Source organism: Xenopus laevis, chromosome 4L (genome assembly GCF_017654675.1).
Source record: "Xenopus laevis strain J_2021 chromosome 4L, Xenopus_laevis_v10.1, whole genome shotgun sequence".
Taxonomy (NCBI): Eukaryota; Metazoa; Chordata; class Amphibia; order Anura; family Pipidae; genus Xenopus; species Xenopus laevis.
This window is the reverse complement of record NC_054377.1, coordinates 122,736,613-122,763,846: the sequence shown is the minus strand read 5'-3', so window position 1 is coordinate 122,763,846 and position 27,234 is coordinate 122,736,613. Positions and strand designations below refer to the sequence as shown.

Sequence of the window (27,234 nt, the reverse complement as noted above, 5' to 3'; positions counted from 1 at the left end):
ATACATAACCACACTGATAAATTGAACAACATTTCATAGGTATTCCAGCACAGCTGCAAGAAAATAGGTCAGGCCAAAAACCTTTAGCAGCGCAGACGCTCACAGACAGTAGAAGGGGAGTCATTTGAGTGTGGAGACAGAGAAAATGAAAGCAGGGACGAGAGGAGAGACTGTAGCTTCAGGGCACAGAGGAAAAGAAAGGAGGCTACCATAGATTCAGAGGGGGAAAGGCAAAAGCGCATTTAATAAAAAGTATATGATAGTGGTGATACATGAGCAAAAAAAATAAACAGTAAAGGACAGTGGCTAATAAAGATAAAGTCTGGGAGAGCAAAAAAAATTACACTTGTAACTTTAGCAAACCAGGGGAGCAAGAATCACGGCATGTTATGGTAAGCAATTTACTTATAGGCATTTACCTTAAATATTAGCATCCTTTGATTTATATTATTGCTTACGTACTATGCTATTAAAATAAAGGCCCAGCAGATCCACCATTCACTGGCTTTAAAAGGCTGCCATCATGGACAAGCAATTGGTTTGATTATTATTATTTTTCCCAAAATTTTAGGACAATTTGCAACCAACACAGCTGCATCCTTTCTGCAACTTAATTTAATTGACGTTTGCATGTGATAAAAGACCTTTTCCACCCAACAGCAATAGAATAACTTTGAAGAAACCAAGTTTTTGAAATGGAATAACCCTTAAAGGAACTGTTCAGTGCAAAATAAAAACTGAGTAAATACATAGGCTGTGCAGAATAAATAATGTTTCTAATAGTTAAGTTAGTCAAAAATGGAGTGAGCAAATGCCTAAGATAAAAGAACACTACTTCCTGATTTGCAGCTCTCTAACTCTGAGTTAGTCAGCGACTTGAAGGGGGGGCCACATGGGACATAACTGTTCAGTGAGTTTGCAACTGAGCCTTAGCATGCAGAATAAATTCAAAAGCAACAATTATGACCCATGTGGCCCCCCTCAAGTCACTGATTGGTTACTGCCTGGTAAAAAAAACTAAATGAGCTGCAAAGCAGGAAGTAGTGCTCTGGCTATTATGTTAGACATCCAGTCACTCCAGGCTTTATACATTTTTGGCCAACTAACTATATTGAAAACATTTTATATTTTGCACAGCCTATGTATTTACCCAGTTTTTATTTTTATACTGCACAATTCCTTTAAATGAAGCATTTTCCAGAAATGGAAACATTAACTAGGGGTGCCCTGTAATGATGTGCAGGTTGGCCACTGGTTGGGCAGGTTCGGGTTGAAATTTGGTCAATCATTGCAGGTTAGGGTTGGGTGCAGGTCAGCCAGAGTTGTGTAGCTGGGTCGATGTACACCAAGACTGGCTGCTTGAATGCCAGTGCTCTGCTCTAATGGAGATCGCTCATGTGTGCTCAAAGCTGATGGGTTCCCCGCTACAAATGTGCATGATTCTGGTTGGCAAACTGCATGTAGCAATAATAACTTGTCTGCCCTTATTTCTAAAGCATGTTCCTTAGAAGAAAACTGCACGAGCCCAGGATTCTTCCAGCGAGTTCAACTGCACGTACATAGCCGCAAGAAAAAAGAAGAAGCTAGAAGACTATCGATCTGTGGTGCTCACTGGAAAAACCCCGGCCCGATACAGTTTTCTGCTGATAGGAGGACCAGCCCAGGATGTCAGGTAAGTAAATGTAATCACTTTGGCACCCCAAAGTGTAACATGACTTTCCTTCTCCTTTAAAAAAAAAATCTTAAAATAGGTGCTGAGCAGTCAGAACCTTGTGTCAGAGGTTACATATATACTGAAGAAAAAGCAATACTGCAGCACTCCTGGTTGCAAAGGTGAAAAAAGTGATTTATTTAGGTCATATACAGGCAATGTTTTGGATTTTGTATTGCCCAACTGTCTCATAAGACACACAAGTGGATCAGTAAAATGACCCCCTACTGCAGAGAAAATCAGTTACACAATAAATAGACCATCTAACCTCTTCAAAGTCCTCACTGACCCACAGAGGTATGGGGGTACCCCAATAACGGTTCCTGGAAATGGCCCAGTCACGAGCATCCTTCAGCCAGTTCCCAAAACGCTTCTCCCTCACAAACTCAGGAACCCTGGAGGGAAAAGTTAAGAATATATAAATATACCTAAAATGTAAATAATAATTACTTGTGTAACTTGTGAACCATAGCTAGTGTTTAATATACACAGCTCATTTTTATTGAATCTCTGTTACAGAACGCTTCTATTGATTCTCAATAACTGCAATACTGTGCTGGGTTCCACTGGCTGCATTTTCTATGCTGACATTACTCTTTATTAAGATATCAAAGCTCTGCCAATTTATTCTATCTTGAATACTTACCTTTACAATTCTTATGTTTCTACTTACTAACCATATATTCTAACCATGTATTAGTTACAGCTTTCAGTTCACTATCAATAAACCTATATGAAGAGAACACATACAGAAGTCTTGGCCAAACTGAACGATTCCTAAATGCGGAGCTTACACTTGTAGGGAATAACAGAGTGGTGGTTATGGGGGCCAAGTCTAAAGACCAGTTAAAGTGATTTTGGAAGATGCCTGTTTGGTCTCTCAGACATTCCTGAAAGTTCAGCCTGAATGTCAATTGGGGGGGGGGGAATCGAGGGCAAACATTTATCCACAACTTTAGATACTCAAGGAATTTTGTCTGATTGGCAATACTGCAGTGTTTTTATATGAATTAATGGGAAGCAGACTCTAAAAGGAAACCTCATTTTGATCACCTCTCTCCCTCAAAGGACCATGCAGTTTAAAACACTGTGTAAGTATAGCTTAAGTATACCTTGTTGCTAAAATAATTTAGTGGCTTAATGCTTTGCTCTGCCTAGCAGTGATTGGGTATGAACCACGAGTTATTTTGTATTTTTCCATTGTAATGTATTAAGATCACTTTGTAGAAGATCTATTTTTACTTTGACTTGAAAGAGTTTATTTCTGTTGATTAGTGTCAAAAAGAAAATACATTTGCTGTGATTCAATGATCAATAAAACACAAAAACTTCCAAGCAATAAAAAAAAACAGTGCGACAAACGTGTTCACAAGGGCTGTAATGGCCTTGGGCTGGTACAAAAGCCAAAAACATAAGGTTGAATGTTTCTAGCCTACATCTTCAATGAGTTTTTGTTCTTCTTTAAAATATCACTAACACACAAAATATACAGTAAGGTCCATTAATATTTGGACAAAGAAAACTTTTTTCTAATTTTGGTTCTGTACATTACCACAATGAATTTTAAATGAAACAATTCAGATGCCGGCAGACTTTCAGCTTTAATTCAGTGGGTTGAACAAAAAGATTGCATAAAAATATGAGGAACTAAAGCCTTTTTTTGACACAATCACTTCATTTCAGGGGCTCAAAAGTAATTGGACAATTGACTCAAAGGCTATTTCATGGGCAGGTGTGGGCAATTCCTTTGTTATATCTATCAATGAAGCAGATAAAAGCCCTGGAGTTGATTTGAGGGGGGTGCTTGTATGTGGAAGATTTTGCTGTGAACAGACAACATGCGCTCAAAGGAGCTCTCCATGCAGGTGAAACAAGCCATCCTTAAGCTGCAAACAGAAAAACCCCATCTGAGAAATTGCTACAAAATTAGGAGTGGCACAATCAACAGTTTGGTACATCCTGAGAAAGAAAGAAAGCTCTGGTGATCTCAGCAATGCAAAAAGACCTGGACATCCACGAAAGACAACAGTGGTGGATGATTGCAGAATGGTGAAGAGAAACCGCTTCACAACAGTCAAACAACACTCTCCAGGAGGTAGGCGTATCGATAGCCAAGTCTACCATAAAGAGAAGACTGCATGAAAGTAAATACAGAGGATGCACTGCAAGGTGCAAGCCACTCATAAGCATAAAGAATAGAAAGGCTAGATCGGGCTAAAAAAAAAAACAAAAAAAAAACAACATCTAAAAAAGCCAGCACAGATCTGGAAAAACATTCTTTGGACAGGTGAAACCAAGATCAACCTCTAACAGAATGATGGCAAGAAGAAAGTATGGAGAAGGCGTGGAACAGCTCATGATCCAAAGCATACCACATCTCTATAAAACATGGCGGAGGCAGTGTGATGGCTTGGGCGTGCATGGCTGCCAGTGGCACTGGGACACTAGTGTTTATCCCTGATGTGACACAGGACAGAAGCAGCCAAATGAATTCTGAGGTGTTCAGATACATACTGTCTGCTCAAATCCAGCTAAATGCAGTCAAATTGATTGGGAGGCGTTTCATAATACAGATGGACAATGACCCAAAACATACAGCCAAAGCAACCCAGGAGTTTATTAAAGCAAAGAAGTGGAATATTCTTGAATGGCCAAGTCAGTCACCTGATCTAAATCCAATTGAGCTGCATTTCACTTGTTGAAGACTAAACTTCGGACAGAAAGGCCCACAAACAAACAGCAACTGAAATTCTCCTGAGCACATGCAACTACCATTTTGTTGCACAACATACTGTATGTATAGAAGGTCACTAGTAGGCACAATCACTGTGAAATCAGTATTTATTAAACTACTTGTAAACTTTGCATGGGAGCCAAGCTAGTCAGAAAGTGGCAAACCCCTGTACAAAACTCTGGATTATTGCATTTGATTTGTTTTTATGAGTTCTATTCCAGTCAAGGCAATATCTGAAAGGAGTTTGTAGGTTCTCCCATGAATGGGGTTCCCCCCAGTCTTCTAACACTTCAAAACACCCTGGACTTTCTACTGATGAAACTGATATATTTCTGCATGGTTGTCAAGTGTATGTTTCACTGGGGAAGAAACTGATATGATATGCAGATCTTTGCAGAGATTGCTCATTGAGCATGTTGACGCTATATAAATAATAATTAAAAACTAATGTGCCTTTATATTAGTTAGGGCCCACTCAGCCACATAAGAGCATTTCAGCCCACCAGCTCCTTATAGTTTATTTAGGTCAGCCTCCCAAGCAGCACAAAGACTTCCAGCTTTGCCAAATTCAAAGTTTTCCTTCTTGCTTTTAATGTCAGATTGATGAACTAGTTACAAAACTAATTAGGAAACCAATTACACAGAGATATCGTTTGCTTGGCAGAGGCACCTCATTTCTAGTGTGCTGATGTCCCCCTAGCTAGAGAAAGAAATTGGTTATTACATGAGCTGCCAGGAAGCAGAGCGGACCTTCCTCCTCCTTCTCCAGCCCTATTATTACTCTTATTCCCTCAGGTTAATCAGAGATGAAAGGCAGTGGCCTCTATTTCGGGTGCTGAAGCAGGTACTCCCGGGAAGCTAAACGGGGGGCCTAATTAGGTTCATTAATTCAATTCCCTCTCTGCCTTGAAGGAATTTAGAGGACAAATTGTCCAACGGCATGTAAAGCATAACAGGAGTAGCATAGTGCAGCGGCATCTTCACACCGCACTTAGCCGATTTAATTATGGCAGACCTTACAGCAATATTATGCACAATAACCGCACTAATGTCTTTTTCTAGCATCTTTATTTCACAGAGCACCGTTTGTTCTGCGCAGTTTTTTTCCTACCACAAGATTACCTTTCCAATAAGGCTTACAATCTAAGCCTGAACCATTTTGAGAAGGGGAAATGTATTAATGTTCTAGACAAGTGGTCCCCAACCAGTGGCTCATGAGTAACATGGTGCTCACCAACCCCTTGGATGTTGCTCCCAGTGGTCTCAAAGCAGGTGCTTAATTTTGATTTCCAGGCAAGTTTTGGTTGCATAAAACTGTGTATTGCCAAACAGAGTCTCCTGTAGGTTGTCAGTTCACATAAGGGCTACCAAATATCTAATGACAGCATTTATTGGGCACCCCCTGGAACTATTGTCATGCTTGTGTTGCTCCCAGACTCTTTTTACAATTGAATGTGGCTCACTGGTAAAAATAAAAGGAACCGCTATTCTAGACACTAACAACCCCAGTATATCAGATAACTGGAAGATAAAGTAAAGACAAACTATATCAGGTTGTGCAACCATGGGCTATTTGGCTTTTGACTATTACAAGCGGTAGATACACATGGGATGCCATGAAATGTTGTTCAGCTAAAGTGTTACAAGCTGATCACAATTGGGCCTCCTAGTTGTTTAGGATCAGTCCTTTAACCTTTCCCCTACTACAGGCAATAGTAGTTCAGTAAAGGATGGAAAGAGGCAGAAGAGGAAAGTAAATCGTTTAAAAACTATAAAAACTAAAAAATTAAGACCCACTGAAATGTTGCCAAGAAAAGGCCATTAGCCATAACATTTGAAGTGTAACTATTAAAACCCCTGGTAATATTTTACTGAATAGTAACAATCATTCAAGAAAAACTATACCCCAAAAATGAACACTTAAAGGGATCCTGTCATCGGAAAACATGTTTTTTTTCAAAACACATCAGTTAATAGTACTACTCCAGCAGAATTCTGCACTGAAATCCATTTCTCGAAAGAGCAAACAGATTTTTTTATATTCGATTTTGAAATCTGACATGGGGCTAGACATTTTGTCAATTTCCCAGCTGCCCCAAGTCATGTGACTTGTGCCTGCACTTTAGGAGAGAAATGCTTTCTGGCAGGCTGCTGTTCTTCCTTCTCAATGTAACTGAATGTGTCTCAGTGGGACATGGGATTTTACTATTGAGTGTTGTTCTTATATCTACCAGGGAGCTGTTATCTTGTGTTAGGGAGCTGTTATCTGGTTACCTTCCCATTGTTCTTTTGTTTGGCTGCTGGGGGGAAAAGGGAGGGGGTGATATCACTCCAACTTGCAGTACAGCAGTAAAGAGTGATTGAAGTTTATCAGAGCACAAGTCACATGACTTGGGGCAGCTGGGAAATTGACAATATGTCTAGCCCCATGTCAGATTTCAAAATTGAATATAAAAAAAATCTATTTGCTCTTTTGAGAAATGGATTTCAGTGCAGAATTCTGCTGGAGCAGCACTCTTAACGGATTCATTTTGAAAAAATATTTTTTTCCCATGACAGTATCCCTTTAAGCAACAGATAGTACACATCATATTAAGTGGCATATTAAAGAATCTTACCAAACTGGAATATATATTTAAGTAAATATTGCCCTTTTACATCTCTTGCTTCGAACCACCTTTCTTGATGGTCTGTGTGTTCCCACAGAGATCACCTGACCAGAAATACTTCAACTCTAACTGTAACAGGAAGAAGTGTTGAAGCAAAAGACACAACTCTGTCTGTTAATTGGCTCATGTGACCTAAAAAGTATGGTTTGTTATGTTTGTGTGCAGAGTGAATCCTATGATCCCAGGGGGCAGCCCTTATTTTTTAAAATGCCAATTTTCTATTTATGGATTACCCAATGGCACATACTACTTGAAACGTATATTATTATGAAAATGGTTTATTTACATGAAGCAGGGTTTTAGAGACATACATTGTTGGGGGATATAGTTTTCCTTTAAATAAAAGGAGGCTTGATAAAATAGCAACTTAATACTTAGGGTAAGGGCACACCTGGAGATTCGGGGAGATTTAGTCACCTGGCGACTAATCACCTCTTCTTTGGGGAGACTATTTTCCCCGAACGCCTTCCCCGTCTTGCGCTGGCTATAATGAAAAGTCGCCTGCGGCATGGCACACGCGGCTCTTTGTATTCCGAAGTTTCCTCATGAGGCAACTTCGGTATAGCCAGGTACTTGGATTAGGCCAAATCGGAATCCTCTTGAAAAAGGCCAAACCGAATCCTGGATTTGGTGCGTTCCTAATTTATTTAATGTTTAAATGATATTTAGTAGACTTAAGGTATGGAAATCCGAATTACAGAAGATCTCTTATCAGGAAAACCCCAGGTCCCGAGCATTCTGGATTGCAGGTCCCATACCTTTGCCCCATTGGTAGGGGTTGGTCTCCTGGGTAGGGGCATAGAGCAGTGGAAATAGGACCTGACCCAATAGGCTTCAAGGTAAAATCTAGAATGAATGGATATTTGCTCATATGGATACTCTTGGAACACTGGACTATATTGTATTTGAATATATCCTTGTTAGTCTCTTTAACAAGTGGCCTAAACAAATACCGCTTGAATATAATAAATAAGAGAGAAACAGCTAACATTTTGTGACAAATCCAGTAATTTTTCAGAGGTGCTTGTCCTTTCTTCATACAAAACAAGCTGGCAGTGTATTTAGTAAGCTAGGCTTGTCTGCCCACACAGACACTCAATCTCCTATAGTGGAGCCTGATAATGTGCCAAGCGAGGCACAAATCTGCAGCCTGCACAGTAAACAACTTTTCCCAGGAATAAATGCTGCAGTGTCCTTCTAAGGTGTAACATAAAGCCTATGCCCTGATATCACCCATATGGTGCACCTACAGAAGCTGAATGAGTACACTGCAATGCCATCTCACTAAATTGAGCACCAAGAAAAAAAGCTAAAATTCATTAAGTTACATATTGGGGGTGTTTGCAGTCTGCAGCCATCTATTTAAAGCTTCCTCCAAAGCATGAATTCAAAGACAGATGTGAGAACACAGAGTATCTTGAATTCTCTTGCTACACTGTATTATATATGTTATGACCCCACGCACACTATTTGCACATGCTGCAGTGATACATTAAATCTAAATACTTTGCACCAACCCTTACCAGTAACACTGATTGTTGTTCTGAAGAAGTTTGTCAACCATATGTTCAACTCTTACAAACCAGCTGGGAACAGCCTTGTAAATAAGAGGTGTATCTGACCTAGGAAGAGAGAAAAGTAGAAAGCAAGTCCATCAGTAGTGAAAACTGCAACTCTCCCCATGCACCCTATTAGCCCCACGCACCAAAATTATATATTTATTAATATTTCATATTATAATAATCTATATACTCTGATGGAGCACAACATTCCCTCTGCTTATTTACATTTACATAGATCAACTAAGCTCTTTGTATTGTAACGAGTTGCTGACTACTAATAAAAACCTGCTCTGGCTGTTTTGCATCTTCTCGTATATTCCAGGAGAGAAACTGTGTGCTTACCTCCAACAGAAAGGGTAGTTGTGTTTGTATGAGCTGCTGTGCACCAGTCGACCCTGCTCCTTCAGCAGCTTTATGATGTTTTTATCAGCATCCTGCAAGTACCAATATGTTTGTCAAAAATGCTCCTGCATTTAGTTTTGTGAATAAGATGTAATAAAGAGGCAGATAACATAGACCACAGGGGAAGAAGAAAGGTCTTAAACTGCAGCAGTGGACTTGGCAGCAGCCAGAGAAAAACATAAGCTACCAAATCTGTTCTTTAATAAGCAATTCTTTTGTTCACACAGAATTGAATCAGAATTCTAAGAGCGTAATTGCCTACTATTATCATTCTCTTCATATACTAGAGCAAATAAATGATAAGAGTACAAATGCGGAACAATCTATTAAATGGCACAACCTAAGCTTTTACCCCTGTTTGTAAGATTCCAAGGCATATGTTCCATCATCTGCAACTCTAGAAATAGCTCAGCCGTTATTCAAACTTAATAAATGTGATAATTAAGGTTATGGCCTCCTGCTCAAAATCTGCTCTTTGATAATTTACCTATATTAAAGCAAAAAAATTTTTATTAGGAAGTAGCATTTCCTCTAGGTTTCTTTTGCCAGAGAATGTTGAAATACCTTCACCAATTTCATTATAAAAACAGTGATTAGGTTTGTGTTTCTGTCGATTAAACAGCACACTTACAATAAATATACAGATATGGGATCCGTTATCTGGAAACCCATTATCTAGAAAGCTCCAAATTACGGAAAGCCCGTCTCCCATAGACTGCATTTTATACAAATAATCCAAATTTTTTAAATTTACCTTTTTCTCTGTGATAGTAAAACAGTAGCTTGTACTTGATCCAAACTAAGATATCATTAATCCTTATTAAAACCAGCCTATTAGGTTTCTTACATGATTTCCTTGTAGACTTAAGGTATGAATACGGAAAGATCCGTTATCCGGAACAACCCATGTCCCAAGCATTCTACATAATAGTAGAGTTAGTCTGTAGGATAAGTAAACTCCGCGCTAAGTCAAATTGAAGCAGCACCGATAAAAAAGTGGTCCCACTTGTCGTTGTGTATTGTAGCTGTAAGGCAGGTTCAGTGCGCTGATTTAAGAAAAGCCGTTTTTGTTCGTTCATAAGGAGAAAAACGCTTTTCTCGTTAGGAACAGACAAATACGGCTTTTCTTAAATCAGCGCACTGAACCTGCCTTACATTCTAGATAATAGGTCCCATATCTGTACTATAAAGACTATATTATACTATAAATAAACTAGATAAACTATAGAAACAGATTATCTTTTTTATCTAACATTTTAATTTTCTCAAGCCAGAATTGTGTGTGTTACAAGTGTTCTCTTACATCATTGCATCCACAGGACTAGAATATTAAAGATCAGACAATTAAAGGTTGGCAGTTTCCTCTACTCAAGCAATATCCTATTTTAGAGCACCATCATCCTGATACAGATGGTTAGGATTTTACAGAGAGAGAGAGATTGGGAAAAAAAGGTGGGGAGAAGAGAGTGAGAAATACATGCGCATGTATAGGTGCAGATTAATTTTGTGACCTTGACATACTGTCCTGCAAAGTCAGTCACTTCGTTGGTGAAACAGCCAGATGCATCAACTGGGCACACAGGAACTGAATCCCTCTGAATGATATTGAAGTCCATACAGACCCGGTAATCATCCTAAGAGAGAAATGATTATTTAAAGGGGTTGTTCATCTCTGAGATAACGTTTAATATGATGTAAAAAGACAATTTGCAATTTGTTTTCATTTTTTATTATTGAAGTTTTTTTAAAGTTATTTAGCATTTTATTCAGCATCTCATCAACTTCCATCTTAACCAATCTGGTAACTAGGGTCCAAATTACCCTAGCAACCATGCACTGATTTGAATAAGAGACTGAAATATTAATAGGAGAGGCCTGAATAGAAGGATCAGTAATATAAAGTAACAGTAACAATACATTTGTAGCCTTACAGAACATTTGGTTTTTAGATGGGGTCAGCGTGCCCATTTGAAAACTTGCTTAGAATTGGCTGTTCTATAACATAATAAGAGTTACCTTAAAGGTGAACCACCCCTTTAAGCCATACTGGCTGTCTTAGCCTGTTTACCACAATAAAAGGAATAGCAGGTGGTGTTTCTTATACTAATTAATGCTATATAGCAGGGTAAAACTGCTAAAACAGCATGAAAATGAACAGACAACATGAAGGATTTCAGAGGTCTCATGAACGGTCCCAGACTACTGAAAAGGGCTACATATTATATTTAATGTTACTTAGTTACATCGGGTTGAAAGACAAAGTCCATCTAGTTCAGGGGTCCCCAACCTTTTTTACCCATGAGCCACATTCAAATGTAAAAAGAGTTGGGGAGCAACACAAGCATGAAAAAGTCCCTTGGGGTGCCAAATAAGGGCTGTGATTGGCTACGTGGTAGCCCCTATGTGGACTGGCAATTAAAACTTGCTTCTGAGCCTGGAATTCAAAAATAAGCACCTGCTTTGACGCCACTGGGAGCAACATCCAAGGGGTGTACTTATTTCCATACGAAATACTGGTTGGGGACCACTGATCTAGTTCAACCCCTCAAATTAAAACCCAGCATCCATACACACACCCCTCCCTACTTTCACATATCTACACTAACTATAGAGTTTAGTATCACAATAGCCTTTGATATTATGTCTGTCCAAGAAATCATCCAAGCCATTCTTAAAGGCATTAACAGAATCAAACAATGAAAATAGCCGATAGCCAAAAGTGGTAACAAAAGGGATTCTTTCCGTCAGTGTGTCCTTTTTCTTATTAGCCAGTACTGATTCTCTTGACAAAACCAACAGGATGATAAGATTAAGGTTGAATGAGCACCGTAGTTCCATCCGGAATGCACACTCTAATTTAAATTACATCAGTAAGCCAGCATTGGGCAGAATGTAAACACAATGTATCTCAATTACACTGGCAAGTGCTGGAAGAGGTCAAAGCAAGTTATACTAATATAGATAAAAAAATGACTACAAAGAGAGTGCTTCTGGATTTGGAAACTTGACACATTATCCCCCGAGGGAATGAATGAAAATTGGGGATTGAACTGCTTCTTATAGTGATACATTTTGTAACGTAAGTTTAAGCAATTGATAAGAGTATGTGCTACTTTGTAAACGTAGCTCCAGACAACTGATAAGAGCATTTTTTCTTGCAGCTATAGAGAAATGTAGAAACCTGCAAGGTGCCAATGATTTAGAGACTCCTGCTTATACGTATCCTAGTCAGTGAGTAACTAACATTTAGAACATTGACATGACCAGGGGCAGCTGGGAAATTGATAAAATGTCTAGCCCCATGTCAGATTTCAAAATTGAATATAAAAAAATCTGTTTGCTCTTTTGAGAAATGGATTTCAGTGCAGAATTCTGCTGGAGCAGCACTATTAACTGATTCATTTTGGAAAAAAAAATTTAAATTTCCCATGACAGTATCCCTTTAAAGATAAATTATGGGCATTGTAGTCTCCACCAACCACCTGACATTCTACTGCCACCTAGTGGATACCAGTGGTATGAAGTCAATTTGAATAGGGGGAAAAAAATGTTACTTACGGCTCCAAAGTACGGTGCCTGGTGTACCACCCCTGTGCCTTCCTCAGACTTAACATAGTTGTCAGTCACAACTGTAAATGCTTCGCTTGCTGCTGCCTGGAAACACATAGGAGTTGAGTCAACAAAAATATGAAGTAACAGCAATGAAGAAGTAACACATGTAAAAAAAACATTTAAATAATCCCATTGTGGCTGCCAGTATATACATATGTACTATTTAATAGTAAGAGTTAACCTTCCATGTATTTCCCCAATGAATGAATTTGTGGAAAAGTATGAGGGGCCACTATATTTTTGATAGGAAAGGGTGCAGCTATATCACTTGACTTGTCTTAAGAAGACTTGAGAATCCACAAAGCACAACCATAGCAGCAGCACCAACTTCCTACTGCTGCCATAGCACATTGTCAAGCTTTGCTTCTGCCTAGTAGCATTTATTTTAACAAATACAAAAGGCATTGCATGCTTTCAAGTTAAGAGGGTTGTTCACTTTAAGTAGGTTATAAAATGGCCATTTCTAAGCAACTTTTCAATTGGTCTAAATAATTAATTTTTTATAGTCCTTTAATTGTTTGCCCTAGCAACTAGACTGCTGAAACTGCAAACTGGAGAGCTGCTGAATAAAAAGCTAAATACCTAAAAAGTCACAAATAAAAATTGAAAACCAGTTGCAAATGGTCTCAGAATGTCACTCTCTGCATCATACAAAAAGTTTACACAAAGGTGAACAACTGCATTAACTCTCCTCGGCATGCTTAGTCATGCTTTATACATGATTTAGGGAAAAAGCCATTGAAGATACACATTACCTATAATTATAATATGCAGGGAAAAAAACACAAACATAACAAATGTATAACAAGAGATTTACCTTCTCAAAGTAACGAAACAGTGGTGTGTATTTTTTTCCTTTGAGTTTATTACCAGGAAATCTGTTCAGAGCATAAACAACATTCAAAGTAAGTAAATGAATAAAACACAGACACATGTACAAATATATATGGTAAGGAAACTTCTCTGGGCACTCTTTGGAAAAAGCTATTGGCGAAATGAGCGTTGGGCAGATTAGTCAAAGGAGGGGAGTTTATAATTATATAATACACAAAAGCCATGAATATCTTGTAAATTATATCATTATAAACGGTGAGTACTGATATCATCAGTTATAAACGGTGAGTTCTGATGTCATTTCTGTCACATGACTCACTGAAACTTGTGTATTATAATAAATAAAGTACCCCCAGTTGCAAAATATGAGGATATTAGAAGTTTCCTCGGAGTTCCATGACCTTCGGCCTCGTTTTTGTAAATGCTCATGAAACTCCTCGGTAACTTATAATATCCTTATATTTTACAAGAGGGGGTACTTTATTCACTATATGTTGCACTATGAGTTTTCTGCCATCACTACTGGGGCTGAATCAATGTAGAATTTATAGAATAGATTTTAACACTTGTGTTTCTGTGTTTACTGTGTTATAACTGTGTTTCTTCACTTTGACAAATGCTATTCTGTTGGCCAAAATGTGAAGTCTCCACAAATAAATACTTTTGGTTGTCATCATAAGCCCTGTGAGTGCAGATCCCTTTCTTCCCCCTGGATAGATACATAATTTATATTTATTTGTAATATATAAGGGCACTCCCAGTTTATAAGTGTATAAGCGTACATAGTGTGGGTGATGCTAAATTTAATTTAATTTGAGCTACTGTATGAAGGTACTGAGACCTTTAAAATAATTGAGTTTTGATATGCTGAGTAGCTCTTTAAATTAAATGCCAGAATTCAGAACATTTGAGCCTTGGTGGTCGAGCATTCAGGTAAAAAAAAAAAACACGCGAGAGTTCTTAACCTTGTGTGTGGTTTCTTCCTTCAGTTTTTTTTCCCTGAGCTGGTTTTTCCAAAAAAATTAAAAAGCTCTGCATCTAAAACCTGCTGGGCTTTACTTTTTTGGTAGGGGAAAAAGAAAACTGGCTCTGCAAGAAGCCAAGGTATTCGAAGGAAGAAGCCATGCAATTTATATCTGAATATTTATGCGAAACTGCCATTGTGCTGGTGATATGCAAATTATACTTGCCCACAGTCTCACGATTGTGATGTGTAATTACACCATAATTAGCACCTTTCCTACCATAGTGGGTTTATTACTCACAAGTTAGTTTTGTTTCTTTATTTTGACAAAGGCTATCGTGTTAGTTAGTCGATATGTTAGACCCCACAAACAAACATTTTTGGTTTTTATCATAAGCCCTGTGATCCCATTGTTCCCCATGGATTCATCTGAATTTCGGACTGCACCTCTGCTTTTAGACGTGTGTCAGGTTTTGATACTGGTTTTTAACATTTAACTCCGAGGTAACTTCGAATAGCCTCATATTTTGCAACTGGGGGTACTTTATTTATTATTATACACAAATTTCGGTCAGTCATGTGACAGAAACGACATCAGAACTCACCCCATTTATAAGGATATAATTTACAAGATATTCAGAGCTTTTGTGTATTATTTATATATTTACCTTTCCAAAATGTCATATTCAGTTTCAGCTTTGTACAGAGCAGACAGCCTGGCTTCCATAAGTATATACACATTTCCATTCGACATATCTAGTAGACAAACAAACACAGATACTGTAAGGTATCCAAAGACAACTTAGAACAGAATTACTTTAGCCTTCAAAATAAAGAGCCAAAATTAGGCCTAGAAGTACGTGCCAATCCTCAAAGTAAAACTCACCTTTCAACTTGACATAAATCAGATCTGGATTAACACACAGGGCCAAGTTGCTGGGCAGGGTCCAGGGAGTTGTTGTCCATGCTACTAGAGAGATACCTGGATCATCAAGCAATGGGAAGGTGACAATGACAGAGGGATCCTGGACATCCTTAAATAGAGGACAATGGGAAAGATGGAATTTAGGAGATTGGAAGATGTTTTCTGATGTTTATTGTTCTGATATCCTTTGATTTGCCGAAGTCTTAACGTAATTGAGTAAAAGGAAACGTAAAGCTCAATAAAGAAATAAGCTGAAGATTCTACACCTTAGGTATTGGGGTTCTGTACCAGCCTAAATAAACCACCAAAGCTTTTCAGTGATGATCTTTGCCCCAAAAAAATGCCTTAAAGGAAAACTATACCCCCAAAATGAATACTTAAGCAACAGATAGTTTATATCAAATTGAATGACATATTAAAGAATCTTACCAAACTGGAATATATATTTAAGTAAATATTGCCCTTTTACATCTCTTGCCTTGAACCACCATTTCGTGACTCTATCTGTGCTGCCTCAGAGATCACCTGACCAGAAATACTACAACACTAACTGTAACAGGAAGAAGTGAGGAAGCAAAAGGCAGAACTCTGTCTGTTAATTGGCTCATGTGACCTTACATGTGGTTTGTATGTGTGCACAGTGAATCGTACGATCTCAGGGGGCGGCCCTTATTTTTTAAAATGGCAATTTTCTATTTATGATTACCCAATGGCACATACTACTAGAAAAGTATATTATTATGATAATGGTTCATTTACATGAAGCAGGGTTTTACACATGAGCTGTTTTATGCAATATCTTTTTATAGAGACCTACATTGTTTGGGGGGTATAGTTTTCCTTTAAGTAGCTCCCATATTCTCTTCTGCCAATTCACAGAGCATGCTCAGTGCTGCTGTCTTTTACCTGAGGTTAGGAACGGACTCCCAATGTAAAATACATGGCCAATTAGTAATGAATTTAGATTCATATTACAGGGCAGCTCATAAACCAGTACAATCTGCATGAGAATCTAAGCAACCCTGTAGCATCAGCTTCCATAACATGTGAACCTCATTTTCTGCTTGATGATTTGCTATGCTTAGCTTCTTAACAGCTGCCCAGCCACACCGAGCATGTGCAGTGTCACTAACACTTAAAATCCAAGATGTGACTCCCAGTGTAAAATTTTAAAGGTCTAAATGATTGCTTTTGTAGAGATTTAGGCTGGTGCAGTATGGAGTATATAAAATAGGCATTTTATTTATCCATATTGTTTTTTAGGGTTTAGTTCACCTTTAAGATTAAATCCTGTTACCTTGTAGTTCTGGTGGGACTCAAAGTTGGAGAGAGGAGTGTTGCAAGCAGTAGAGAATGGCATGACCTTAACACCTCGATACACCAGTCCTTTGTCATAGAGCTGTTTAAACACCCACCTAAAGTTCAAAACAAAGAACTAAATAAATCAATATTCTTTTGCAACAAACGAGTGCTGCTTCATCTTCTCTCTCTCTTTTTTCAGGGGGTTATATATTGCTGGGGATACCTTGTTTAGTATATATATATATATAATAATAATTTTCTGGATGTTACAACCTATAAACAAAATGGTCAATTGCATACTAAGATTTTTAAAAACCGACAGACAAAAATACAATACTACATTTCCAGAGTAGTCATCCTGGCCATCTGTTGCGATCTCTCCCAAAGTCGCAGATGCTGCGAGCTGTACGAATCACCAGCGAGGTGATTGAGAGAAAAAAAGCAATTGCAAATATGGCGAGGGACTTCCTGGAAAGAGGGTATCCTTTATCTTTAATTAATGAAGTACAGATGTAGGCATTATCTTTAGACAGGCTCTCAGTGTTACAGAACAAAGGACAACAAAAAGATTCCAGAAAGAATGAGAGTGATAAGTTATTCTATATGACTACATATGGTCCACACATACCATTAATTAAGCAATCTGTTTTGCAGAATTGATCGATTGTTGAAACAGACCCAGAATTGAGCAAATTGGTAAGTGACGGCTTTACCTTTGGTTACAAGCGTAACAGGAATTTGAAAGAACTATTCACACAAGCAGATCCTGTTAATAAATATACCAGTGCTTCTAGAACTATGACGATCAAAACTGGAGTTTTTAGATGTGGCAATTGTACAATGTGCAGTACACTCATAACGGGCAGCCAATTTTTTATCCTTACACGGGCAAAGCGTACAAAGTAAAGCATAGATTAACATGTACATCCAAAAACGTAGTATACATTATCAAATGCCTGTGTGGGTTACTGTATTGCGGAAAAACTTGCAGACAATTAAAGGAACGCATCAGTATGCATCGATCATCAATTAGGGCAGCTCTGGAACCAAAGCCCAAACAGGATAGTAGAAAACAGGATATATCGAAGCAACCGGTGGCACAGCACTGGCTGCAGGCCAAACATCCGATTGCATCCTTTAAGTGCATGCCCATTGACTATATTCCAACAACGCCAAGAGGTGGGGATGTGGATCGTCTCTTGCTACAGAGGGAGGCAAATAGTTTTTCACACCACTGTGTGAGTGTGTATATATATATATATATATATATATATATATATATATATATATATATATATATATATATATATATATATATATATATATATATATATATATATATATATATATATATATATATATATAGCAATTTTTTTTTACAGGCTCTGTAAGTGTCAAAATGTTATAGTTTCTTTTTGACGCAGATTATGATGACGGAAGAGTGGCTGCGATAATTATAGTATAGATATATCTAGACACAGAATACAAAAACAAAGATTTTGATGAAGAAGGTGAAGAGGAGTTAAGGAGCTGAGATTCAGACACTGTTCCAAGAGATCAAGATTAAAGCAATACTTTCTAGTGCCATATACAGGATACAAGGCCAATCCAGGGACCTTGACTTTTCTGTATATTTAGATTTAAGTTTCATGCAAAACTTCAGATAGGTTGTGCATCTTAAAATGGCGGCAACCATAGTATAATGTGCACTACTAATATTCTAAATGGATTATCCTAGTGTTGTATTATCTGTAAATGGCCAGCAGGTGGCGATATTGACCAAGACAAAGCAAGTAACTACTTTGGTGAGACAAACATTTTTCTTTCACACAAAGGAAATCGGGAAGTGGGTGAAACCCTTTGGGAAGGCCTGCCAGCCACATAGCAGGGAAGGAAATCCAACAGCCAGCAAGACACTGCCAGACACAAGTGCAAGCCTGTACAACAGACACCATTCCATAAATATACAAATGGTTGCAATGGCTATGTTCTTTGTGAATTATTTTGTCATTCAATGCATTTAAAGTCTACATGCTTGACCTCATGAAAATAGAGACCCATCTTCTGTCAATAGGCTTATAATAGGGTCTCTGCTTGGGTTTATCTGTAGGACAGACTCTGGCTGAAGCTAACAAAGTAAACTGGACTGGTGCATAAATCTACCAGCTGCTACCATATCTAGGGTTCAAATTGAAAAGAATGCCAATACCTGTGGTTGCTGCAAGCGGGGTGATCTTAAATTTTTTTCAATGGTGCTATACAACACTTTTCAAATGATCAAACGTTCGGGACCGACACAGCTATTGGCATTCTTTTCAATTTGGATTCACTACTGGCGTGTGACTAGGCCAGTGCCATATACCTTTATCCCCTAAATTGACTTACCATATCTAGGGTTGTCACCTGGCCGGTAAAAATGATGGTTGAGCCCACTGTTATTAATAGGGAAAAAAGATAAATATATAGGAAGACCGGTATTTTTCTCCAGAAAAGGTGGCAACCCTAACCATATCTGTTTTTATTGCATGCCTACAGCGATTTCCTAAGCAGGCTTCATTCATACTGGCACATGTTATTCTGGCCAGAGGCCTTTTTTCTTCATATTCCTGCAGAGTGCATGTGAGTGGGCGTGCACTGTGAGTGACACTGTGCTCAGGTTTAAATTCTCAAATATAAATGGAGTGTGAGCTCAGGTAGCCGAGAATTGCTAGTATCCTTGTTTTATTTTAGCAATTACTTCATCTACACATAAAAAAAGGCAAAGTGGTTGTAGAGAGATGAGACAGAATGTCCGACATAAGGATAAATCTGCAAGTCTATGGTCAGCTTTACTGACAGATCATAGTAGGACACACAATAAATGGCCAGGTCAGGAAAGGCTTCTAATATACGAGATAGCTACAGTATGTTTGCATTGATGAGCCCCGCCCTGTTATGGAAATATTTGCAAATTTAATTCACATGCGCCCAACCTACCAAACCGTCTCCATGAACCACGGGTAGAGTGTCTTGTAGTCATTCTTGAAGTCAATCCAGCGGCCCAGCCTTGTCACACTGATCTAGGAAAAAATAAGGAATGAGTAAATCCATGGAAATCCAGCTCCGCCTTTGCCAATTTTATGCCCATTTTAAATTTGGGTTTCATGCTAACAAAATTCATTGGCAAAGAATAATTCAGGTATAGAGAGTGCATTAGAACTGCCCACAAAATTAATTAGGGAAAAGTTTACATATCTGTCACAAGTTCTGATATTTCCCAATTCCTATTTCAATAAATATCCTGCCAGGCACTACATTAACAGACACTTTATACATAAATGCAAAATGTGGTTGTGTGGACCACTCTAAGGTTCTGACAAGGCCACAGAACAACTCTCTATACCTCCCATTCCTGAGAATATCTCATTACAATCCCACGACACTGCTTATTATATTCAGTAATTCCCATTTTGGCCACATCTTCTGGTCCTTTTATTCCCAATGTCTTGTCGATTTCATACTCCTAAAGGGGCAGAAAGAAAACAACAAATCACACAGAGACTCAAATCAAAGTCATGCTTAGGGCAAAAGAACCTCTTGATCCGGCAATGAAATTAATAGTAAAGCAGTCAGTCACTATTGTTAAAGGGGTCGGTCACCATCAAATTAACTTTTAGTATGATGTAGAAAGTGATATTCTGAGACAATTTGCAATTGGTTTTAATTTTTTATTATTTGTGGTTTATGAGTTATTTAGCCTTTTATTCAGCAGCTCTCCAGTTTGCAATTTCTGCAATTGAGTTGCTAGGGTACAAATTAGCCTAGCAACCATGGACCATTTTAAATACAAAACTGGAATATGAATAGGAGAGGACCTGAATTGACTTCAAGAATGTGACTTGTGCCTGCACTTTAGGAGAGAAATGCTTTCTGGCAGGCTGCTGTTTTTCCCTTCTCAATGTAACTGAATGTGTCTCAGTGGGACATGGGTTTTTACTATTGAGTGCTATTCTTAGATCTACCAGGCAGTTGTTATCTTGTGTTAGGGAGCTGCTTACTGGTTACCTTCCCATTGTTCTTTTGTTTGGCTGCTGGGGGAGGGGGAAAAGGGAGGGGGTGATATCACTCCAACTTGCAGTACAGCAGTAAAGAGTGATTGAAGTTTATCAGAGCACAAGTCACATGACTTGGGGCAGCTGGGAAATTGACAATATGTCTAGCCCCATGTCAGATTTCAAAATTGAATATAAAAAAATCTGTTTGCTATTTTGAGAAATGGATTTCACTGCAGAATTCTGCTGGAGCAGCACTATTAACTGATTCATTTTGAAAAAAAAAAATATTTCCCCATGACAGTATCCCTTTAAGTGAAAGATCATATTTAAGTCACCCATAGACGTATATACAAATTCAGCATGTAGTACGTCAACTGGTTTGGAATTTGAAAGCAAACAAGCGCTTGCTATGGGCTACTAGATCTGGATCACGCTTTGCACATCTTAGACACCGCAGAATTAAACCAGAGTCAGAGCATGGTTTCACCCCGTCAGCAAAAAAATACAAAGTCACAAAGATAGAAATGTAGGAGTTGTAGCAGTGTATGGCTTTCTTTAAAATGAGATGCCACAAGTAATCCGTGGTCATTTATTATATGCCTTTTTCATTAAAAGAAGAAAAAAAAAGACAAAATGTAACAGACAAAACCAAACATATTGTAATGCCCTATCTGGACAGAAAAAGCTTCTACAGCTGTCAGGCTCTGCAACGATTTGAACCTAGGACATCCAGTCTCTTTAATGTCTTTCCTTTTAAAGGAAAACTATACCACCAAAATAAATATTTAAGTAACAGTTTATATCAATTTATATTAAGTGGCATATTAAAACATCTTATCAAACTGGAATATATATTTAAGTAAATGTTGCCCTTTTACATCTCTTGTCTTGAGCCACCATTTTCTGATGGTCTGTGTGCTGCCTCAGAGATCACCTGACCAGAAATACTACAACTGTAACTGTAACAGGGAGAAGTGTGGAAGCAAATACAGAACTCTGTCTGTTAATTGGCTCATGTGACCTAACATGTATGGTTTGTTGGTGTGCACCGTGGATCCTAGGATCCCAGGGGCAGCCCTTATTTTTTTAAATGGCAGTTTTCGATTTCTGATCATACAATGGTACATACTACTAAAAAAAAGTATATTATTATGAAAATGGTTTATTTACATGAAGCAGGCTTTTACATGAGCTGTTTTATGCAATATATTTTTATAGAGACCTACGTGTGTGAGGGGTATAGTTTTCCTTTAAGTAGCCAAGATGGTGAACTGGCTTATCACCTGCCTTCCCCAACATGTGTATAGAAACCTAGCAGCTTCATTGGCTATTTAGGGCCATCCAAACAGATCTATGTCTTGTGCTGCCTTTCCTTCTACTCTTAAATCCTGCTCCAGTTTGTCCTGTTCTACCAACACTCCACCTTGCCTAGAGCCTTCCTAGTCCCCCCTTGAGCACTAAATGCCTTGTCTCACTACATACAACCTGGAAGATTGTGTGATCTTCCTTGCAGTCGGTTAATAAAATATGTCTGGCAGTAAAGGAGGAAGCCATGTGCCAATCTTTTTTTCTGTTCAGTTGCCTTAAAGAGAAGGAAAGCTACGGAGGCATTTTATTGCCAATATAAGCTCTCCGTTTGTTTAGGATAGCAGCTGCAGTATTAGCTTGGTGTGACACCACTTCCTGCCTGAGTCTCTCCCTTATAGCTCTGGATTCTGATTCCAACAGAGAATGGGGGGGGGGGAGCAACTGTGCATGCTCACGCCTGGGGCAAGGTTTAAGGTGAAGGCAGGAAGTATGATACAGAAGCCCATGTGTACACAATAGAAGGAAAGAAATTCTGTTTCTTTTGACAGAGCAGTACTACTTGAGCATTTACTGGTATGTTTAGATGGACCTTTCTGATAAGTCTGGCTTAGTTTTAACCTTTCCTTCTCCTTTAAATGCTCTCAACCCCCCTACTCTTGCATCAAGGATTTCCCCTTACACAAACATCAAACAGATCAAATGATGAAACCACACAGTGAGTAAGCATACCACTGGCAATCCATGACAATCCCAGCCAAATCTTCTCTCTACATGAAAGCCACTTTGGTGAGCAAATCTGGTAACAATGTCCTTAATAGTGCCAGCCAAGATGTGTCCATAGTGAGGGAGACCCGTTGCAAAAGGAGGTCCGTCATAAAAAGTGTATCTGTGGGAGAGAAGGACAGCAGGGATGACAGGTAAGTGACAGCAGCCCAGAGCAGTTCTAGTGAATCAGCAGTAAAGTAGTTAGGGAGGTAGTTGGCGATCTTCAGAAGAACAGATCTTTGCCATAAGCTAGTAAAGAAGCCGAAAATTAAACAGAGCTCCAAAATTTCCCCCACAGACAGTTGTGGTTAAAATCACCATAATTAAACTGTACTTGTGTCAAAATAGGTCCTTGCACTTCCGTATAGTTGCACTTGATGCCACTCAGTCTTTCCTGCCTTCTGTTCTGAATTGTATGCTGCTGTGCAACTTTAACGCAGGGGAACCCTAGAGCGACTGCCACCTCCAGACCAGGCAGTAGCTCCAATGGTTCCATTCACACCCAGCATCGATCGGTGAAGCACATTCAATGACACCAGCCAGACCTCCGCACAATTGTGTCATGACAAAATACATGAACATTTACGGTAATTTTGCTGAATCTGACACAATTATGGTAGCTGCTGCAACAATTCTATTGCCCCTTTGTGGCCACAAAGATGCTGGAAGTTGGAACATTTCTCACTGCACTTGAGGGCTTACAAATGCCCTATTCTTTAGTAATTCTAGCCTAAATCTTGTGAAGTTTATAGAGGTTATTATATACTTAGGAGCCCAGCACTTCAATACAACATTGTGCTACTCCCACCATCTCACTCTACTTCAACGGCTATCCCAGTCTCTTCCCAAAGACCATTATCCCGGGTTTTATAGGCACCATCTCTCCCTACTATACCTGCTATCCCACAGTCACATCCCCTTCCCAGAGACTATTATCCCATTGCTAATATAGGCACCAACTCTCCCTACTATACCTGCTATCCCACAGCCACATTCCCTGTATCCCACTGTTACTAAAGGCACCAACTCTCCCTACTATACCTGCTATCCCACAGCCACATTCCCTTCCCAGAGACTATTATCCCACTGTTACTATAGGCACCATCTCTCCCTACTATACCTGCTATCCCACAGTCAAACTCCCTTCCCAGAGACTATTATCCCACTGTTACTATAGGCACCATCTCTCCCTACTATACCTGCTATCCCACAGTCAAACTCCCTTCCCAGAGACTATTATCCCACTGTTACTATAGGCACCATCTCTCCCTACTATACCTGCTATCCCACAGTCCCTTCCCAGAGACTATTATCCCACTGTTACTATAGGCACCATCTCTCCCTACTATACCTGCTATCCCACAGTCAAACTCCCTTCCCGGAGACTATTATCCCACTGTTACTATAGGCACCATCTCTCCCTTCTATACCTGCTATCCCACAGTCCCTTCCCAGAGACTATTATCCCACTGTTACTATAGGCACCATCTCTCCCTACTATACCTGCTATCCCACAGTCACACTCCCTTCCCAGAGACTATTATCCCCACTGCTACTATAGGCATGGTCACTCCTTACTATACCTGTTATACGAGTTATCAAACTTTTACTATAGGCATGGTCACTCCTTACTATACCTGCTAAGACACAGTCCCTTCCTAGTCACCCATTTATAATCAAATATTCCACAGCAACACAGTCTGCCCAGAGGTTTATGGAAAAGTTTTTGAAGCATAGGTAAATACAATTTCATGCTATACATGAAAAATAATGAATTGGCAGTCTTTATTCTGCTTATAAAGCTATAAAGGGTCTGTCATACATAACTATGTATAATATATAAGGGGATCATATAATAATCTCTCTAATGCTTTATTTACCAGTAGGTCTTTCCAGCTGACACGAGGTCACCAGTTCCGATTAGAAGAAAAGAGGTTCCGCCTAAATATTCAGAAGGGGTTTTTTACAGTGAGAGCTGTGAAGATGTGGAATTCTCTCCCTGAATCAGTCTAGAAGGCTGATACATAAGATAGCTTTAAGAAGGGGTTGGATGGCTTTTTAGCAAGTGGGGGATTACAGGGTTATGGAAGATAGCTCATAGTACAAGTTGATCCAGGGACTAGTCAATTGCCATTTTGGAGTCAGGAAGGAATTTTTTTCCCCCTCTGAGGCAAATTGGCTGACCCATCTGAGGCTTCAGATGGGTTTTTTTTGCCTTCCTCTGGATCAACTAGTAGGCAGATTAAAAATAAAAACAAAAAAAATAAATAAAAGGTTGAACTTGATGGACGTGTGTCTTTTTTCAACTTTACTTACTATGTTACTATGTACCTATGTTACTATGGTTTTTTTTTTAGCTTTGCCCACTGTGTGGGTCATTGAGCTTTAACCACTGTGTGGGTTATTTTTTAGATTGACCTATACTAGTTATAGTCATTGTACATGAGGTCTACAGCATGCAAGAGGTTTCATAACGAGTATTTTTTTATCAATTCTTCAAGGAAACTTTTGGTTTGGTATATTCATATTTTTCAGCATCCATATTACATTTGTGTGTGTGTTTGGAGTATTTATTCCCAGCATTTTATCCTTTTTGATAACTTTATTTTCTTACTACACATTAGTAATAGAGGATGTAATGTACCTTAGACTGCTCACATTCAAGATGCAAGCTGTATTTAGTCTCTGCTGAAATGAATTCCAACAGACACTAATAAGGATGTAAAAGTTGGAAGCCCTTTTAAATCTCTGATTTTCTGCCTGGTCTCACTACATAAGGAGGCAGGTTCAGAAAACTGCTCCTACGATATCTCAATTTTACTTTCGTCAGCCGTATATTCTAAGCTGTTTACACTCTGAAACCAGTATGGAAAAACAAATATTCAGATGGATACAAGTAGTGGAACACTCCTTTATCATTGGTTAAGGGTCACTGCTTGTTACACGCATGAAACAAATTAATGAATACACACCTTTTCTTTCAATACACTGAGTAAAGTATAATCTCCTGTCGTCCCTGTTCCGTGGGACAAATTTTCCAAGGGTCCAAATTCCCAAAATGTGTCTTAAATGGAAAATACACTGCATTTACACTACAAGTAAGGGGTTTTCTTTCACTGATCTCCCTTAAGACAGTGGAGTATGAAAGCCTAATTTATTATAGTACTGTACTTAAAATGAGTAGCAATGGTCATATAACAAGTATGCATTTTTCACATATAATAACAGCAACATCTGAGATCGCTACGGTACTGTTGTTGAGATTCCACCCATACATTATTTAACACATGCAAACTTGGAATGCTGTGTGCAATCAGTACCCTACAACCCAATGCTTGGTCTTTACTTTAAAAGAGACATATAGGATAAATCAACCCATAATCTTGTAGGCAATAATGAATACTATATGGTGCTGGTTTCACTTTTGGCTAAAAAAATTATATAATCTTTAAACATGGCCCTTTATTGGAGCTCCCTGCACTCAGTTCAGCCTAGCTGTGGATTGGTTCCAATAATACAGTGCAGTGTGTTGAGTGCTGCCTGCTCCCCTGCACAGCCTGGGAAAGGAGGCAACCGGAAGTGGAACAGATGGGTGGGGTTAGTAGAGTTTTTGCAGACATTTTAAATAAATCAGCACAAAACACTACTTTTATGAGCACTTTCCTTCTATATTCTTCTATATTTAAAACAGTATAATGTATAATGCACTGGCACTTGCTTGCACATTGTCTCCTTTAAGGCAAAGCTGTCCATTTGGTAGCCCACCAGCTGGATGCAGCCTTCCAAAGTCTTTTTAAGGGCTCCACTTCTTTCGTGGCCTCATTTTAAAGCAATGCATTCCTCAAACTTTGGCTTTATAGCAGATATTTGCCCACTGCTTGCCATACTGCTTGAAATCTATACCAACAAGAATATCAAACGTTGCACTAAAACTAAAATTTGCAAATTGCTTACTGTAGTCATCCCAATTTAGGTACAACCCTCCCCGAAAGTATGTTTTCTGGGGATTATAACACAACTCGCTAAACTCAGTAATGTGAATCTGTTTCTTGCTCATAAGCATATTTCACTCGAATGGCTCTCAAACTACCCCACCTACTCTTGGTATGCGGAAGACTCTCCTATCAGAGCATTTTACTTTGACCTCTTTGGTCTTTATTCAAAGATGTCTTTTGAAAAAGATGAACCTGATTGTGTTATAGGTGTAATTCTCATATATACTTTAACACAGGAAAGTCTGTATAATGTGGCACACTGTTCTGTTTACGCACCCTTCGCAAATGTTTTTACATAATGCAGGCTTATTAAAAGAAGTAAAACTTTACTCCTAATCACTATGGAGGGGATTATTTTGTCAACCCTCCAGTCCCTGAAAATAAACAAAATGTCACAAAAAGGATATAGTTGGAACA

General features: G+C 38.7%; 1 protein-coding gene across 1 annotated transcript in view; it reads right to left on the bottom strand.

The window, feature by feature from the left end:
- The window catches only part of iars1.L (isoleucyl-tRNA synthetase 1 L homeolog), a 51,407-nt gene that overhangs the window by 19,473 nt on the left and 4,700 nt on the right, over positions 1–27,234 (bottom strand). Inside the window, exons 3-14 of the mRNA XM_018258935.2 lie at positions 22,787–22,943; positions 20,098–20,217; positions 19,692–19,774; positions 16,711–16,828; positions 15,375–15,522; positions 15,157–15,244; positions 13,508–13,568; positions 12,637–12,732; positions 10,590–10,712; positions 9,019–9,110; positions 8,638–8,736; positions 1,980–2,106 (exon numbers count right to left, since the gene is read on the bottom strand). Coding sequence (XP_018114424.1) covers positions 1,980–2,106; positions 8,638–8,736; positions 9,019–9,110; positions 10,590–10,712; positions 12,637–12,732; positions 13,508–13,568; positions 15,157–15,244; positions 15,375–15,522; positions 16,711–16,828; positions 19,692–19,774; positions 20,098–20,217; positions 22,787–22,943 — 1,312 coding nt within the window. The remainder of the gene's footprint in view (positions 1–1,979; positions 2,107–8,637; positions 8,737–9,018; positions 9,111–10,589; positions 10,713–12,636; positions 12,733–13,507; positions 13,569–15,156; positions 15,245–15,374; positions 15,523–16,710; positions 16,829–19,691; positions 19,775–20,097; positions 20,218–22,786; positions 22,944–27,234) is intronic.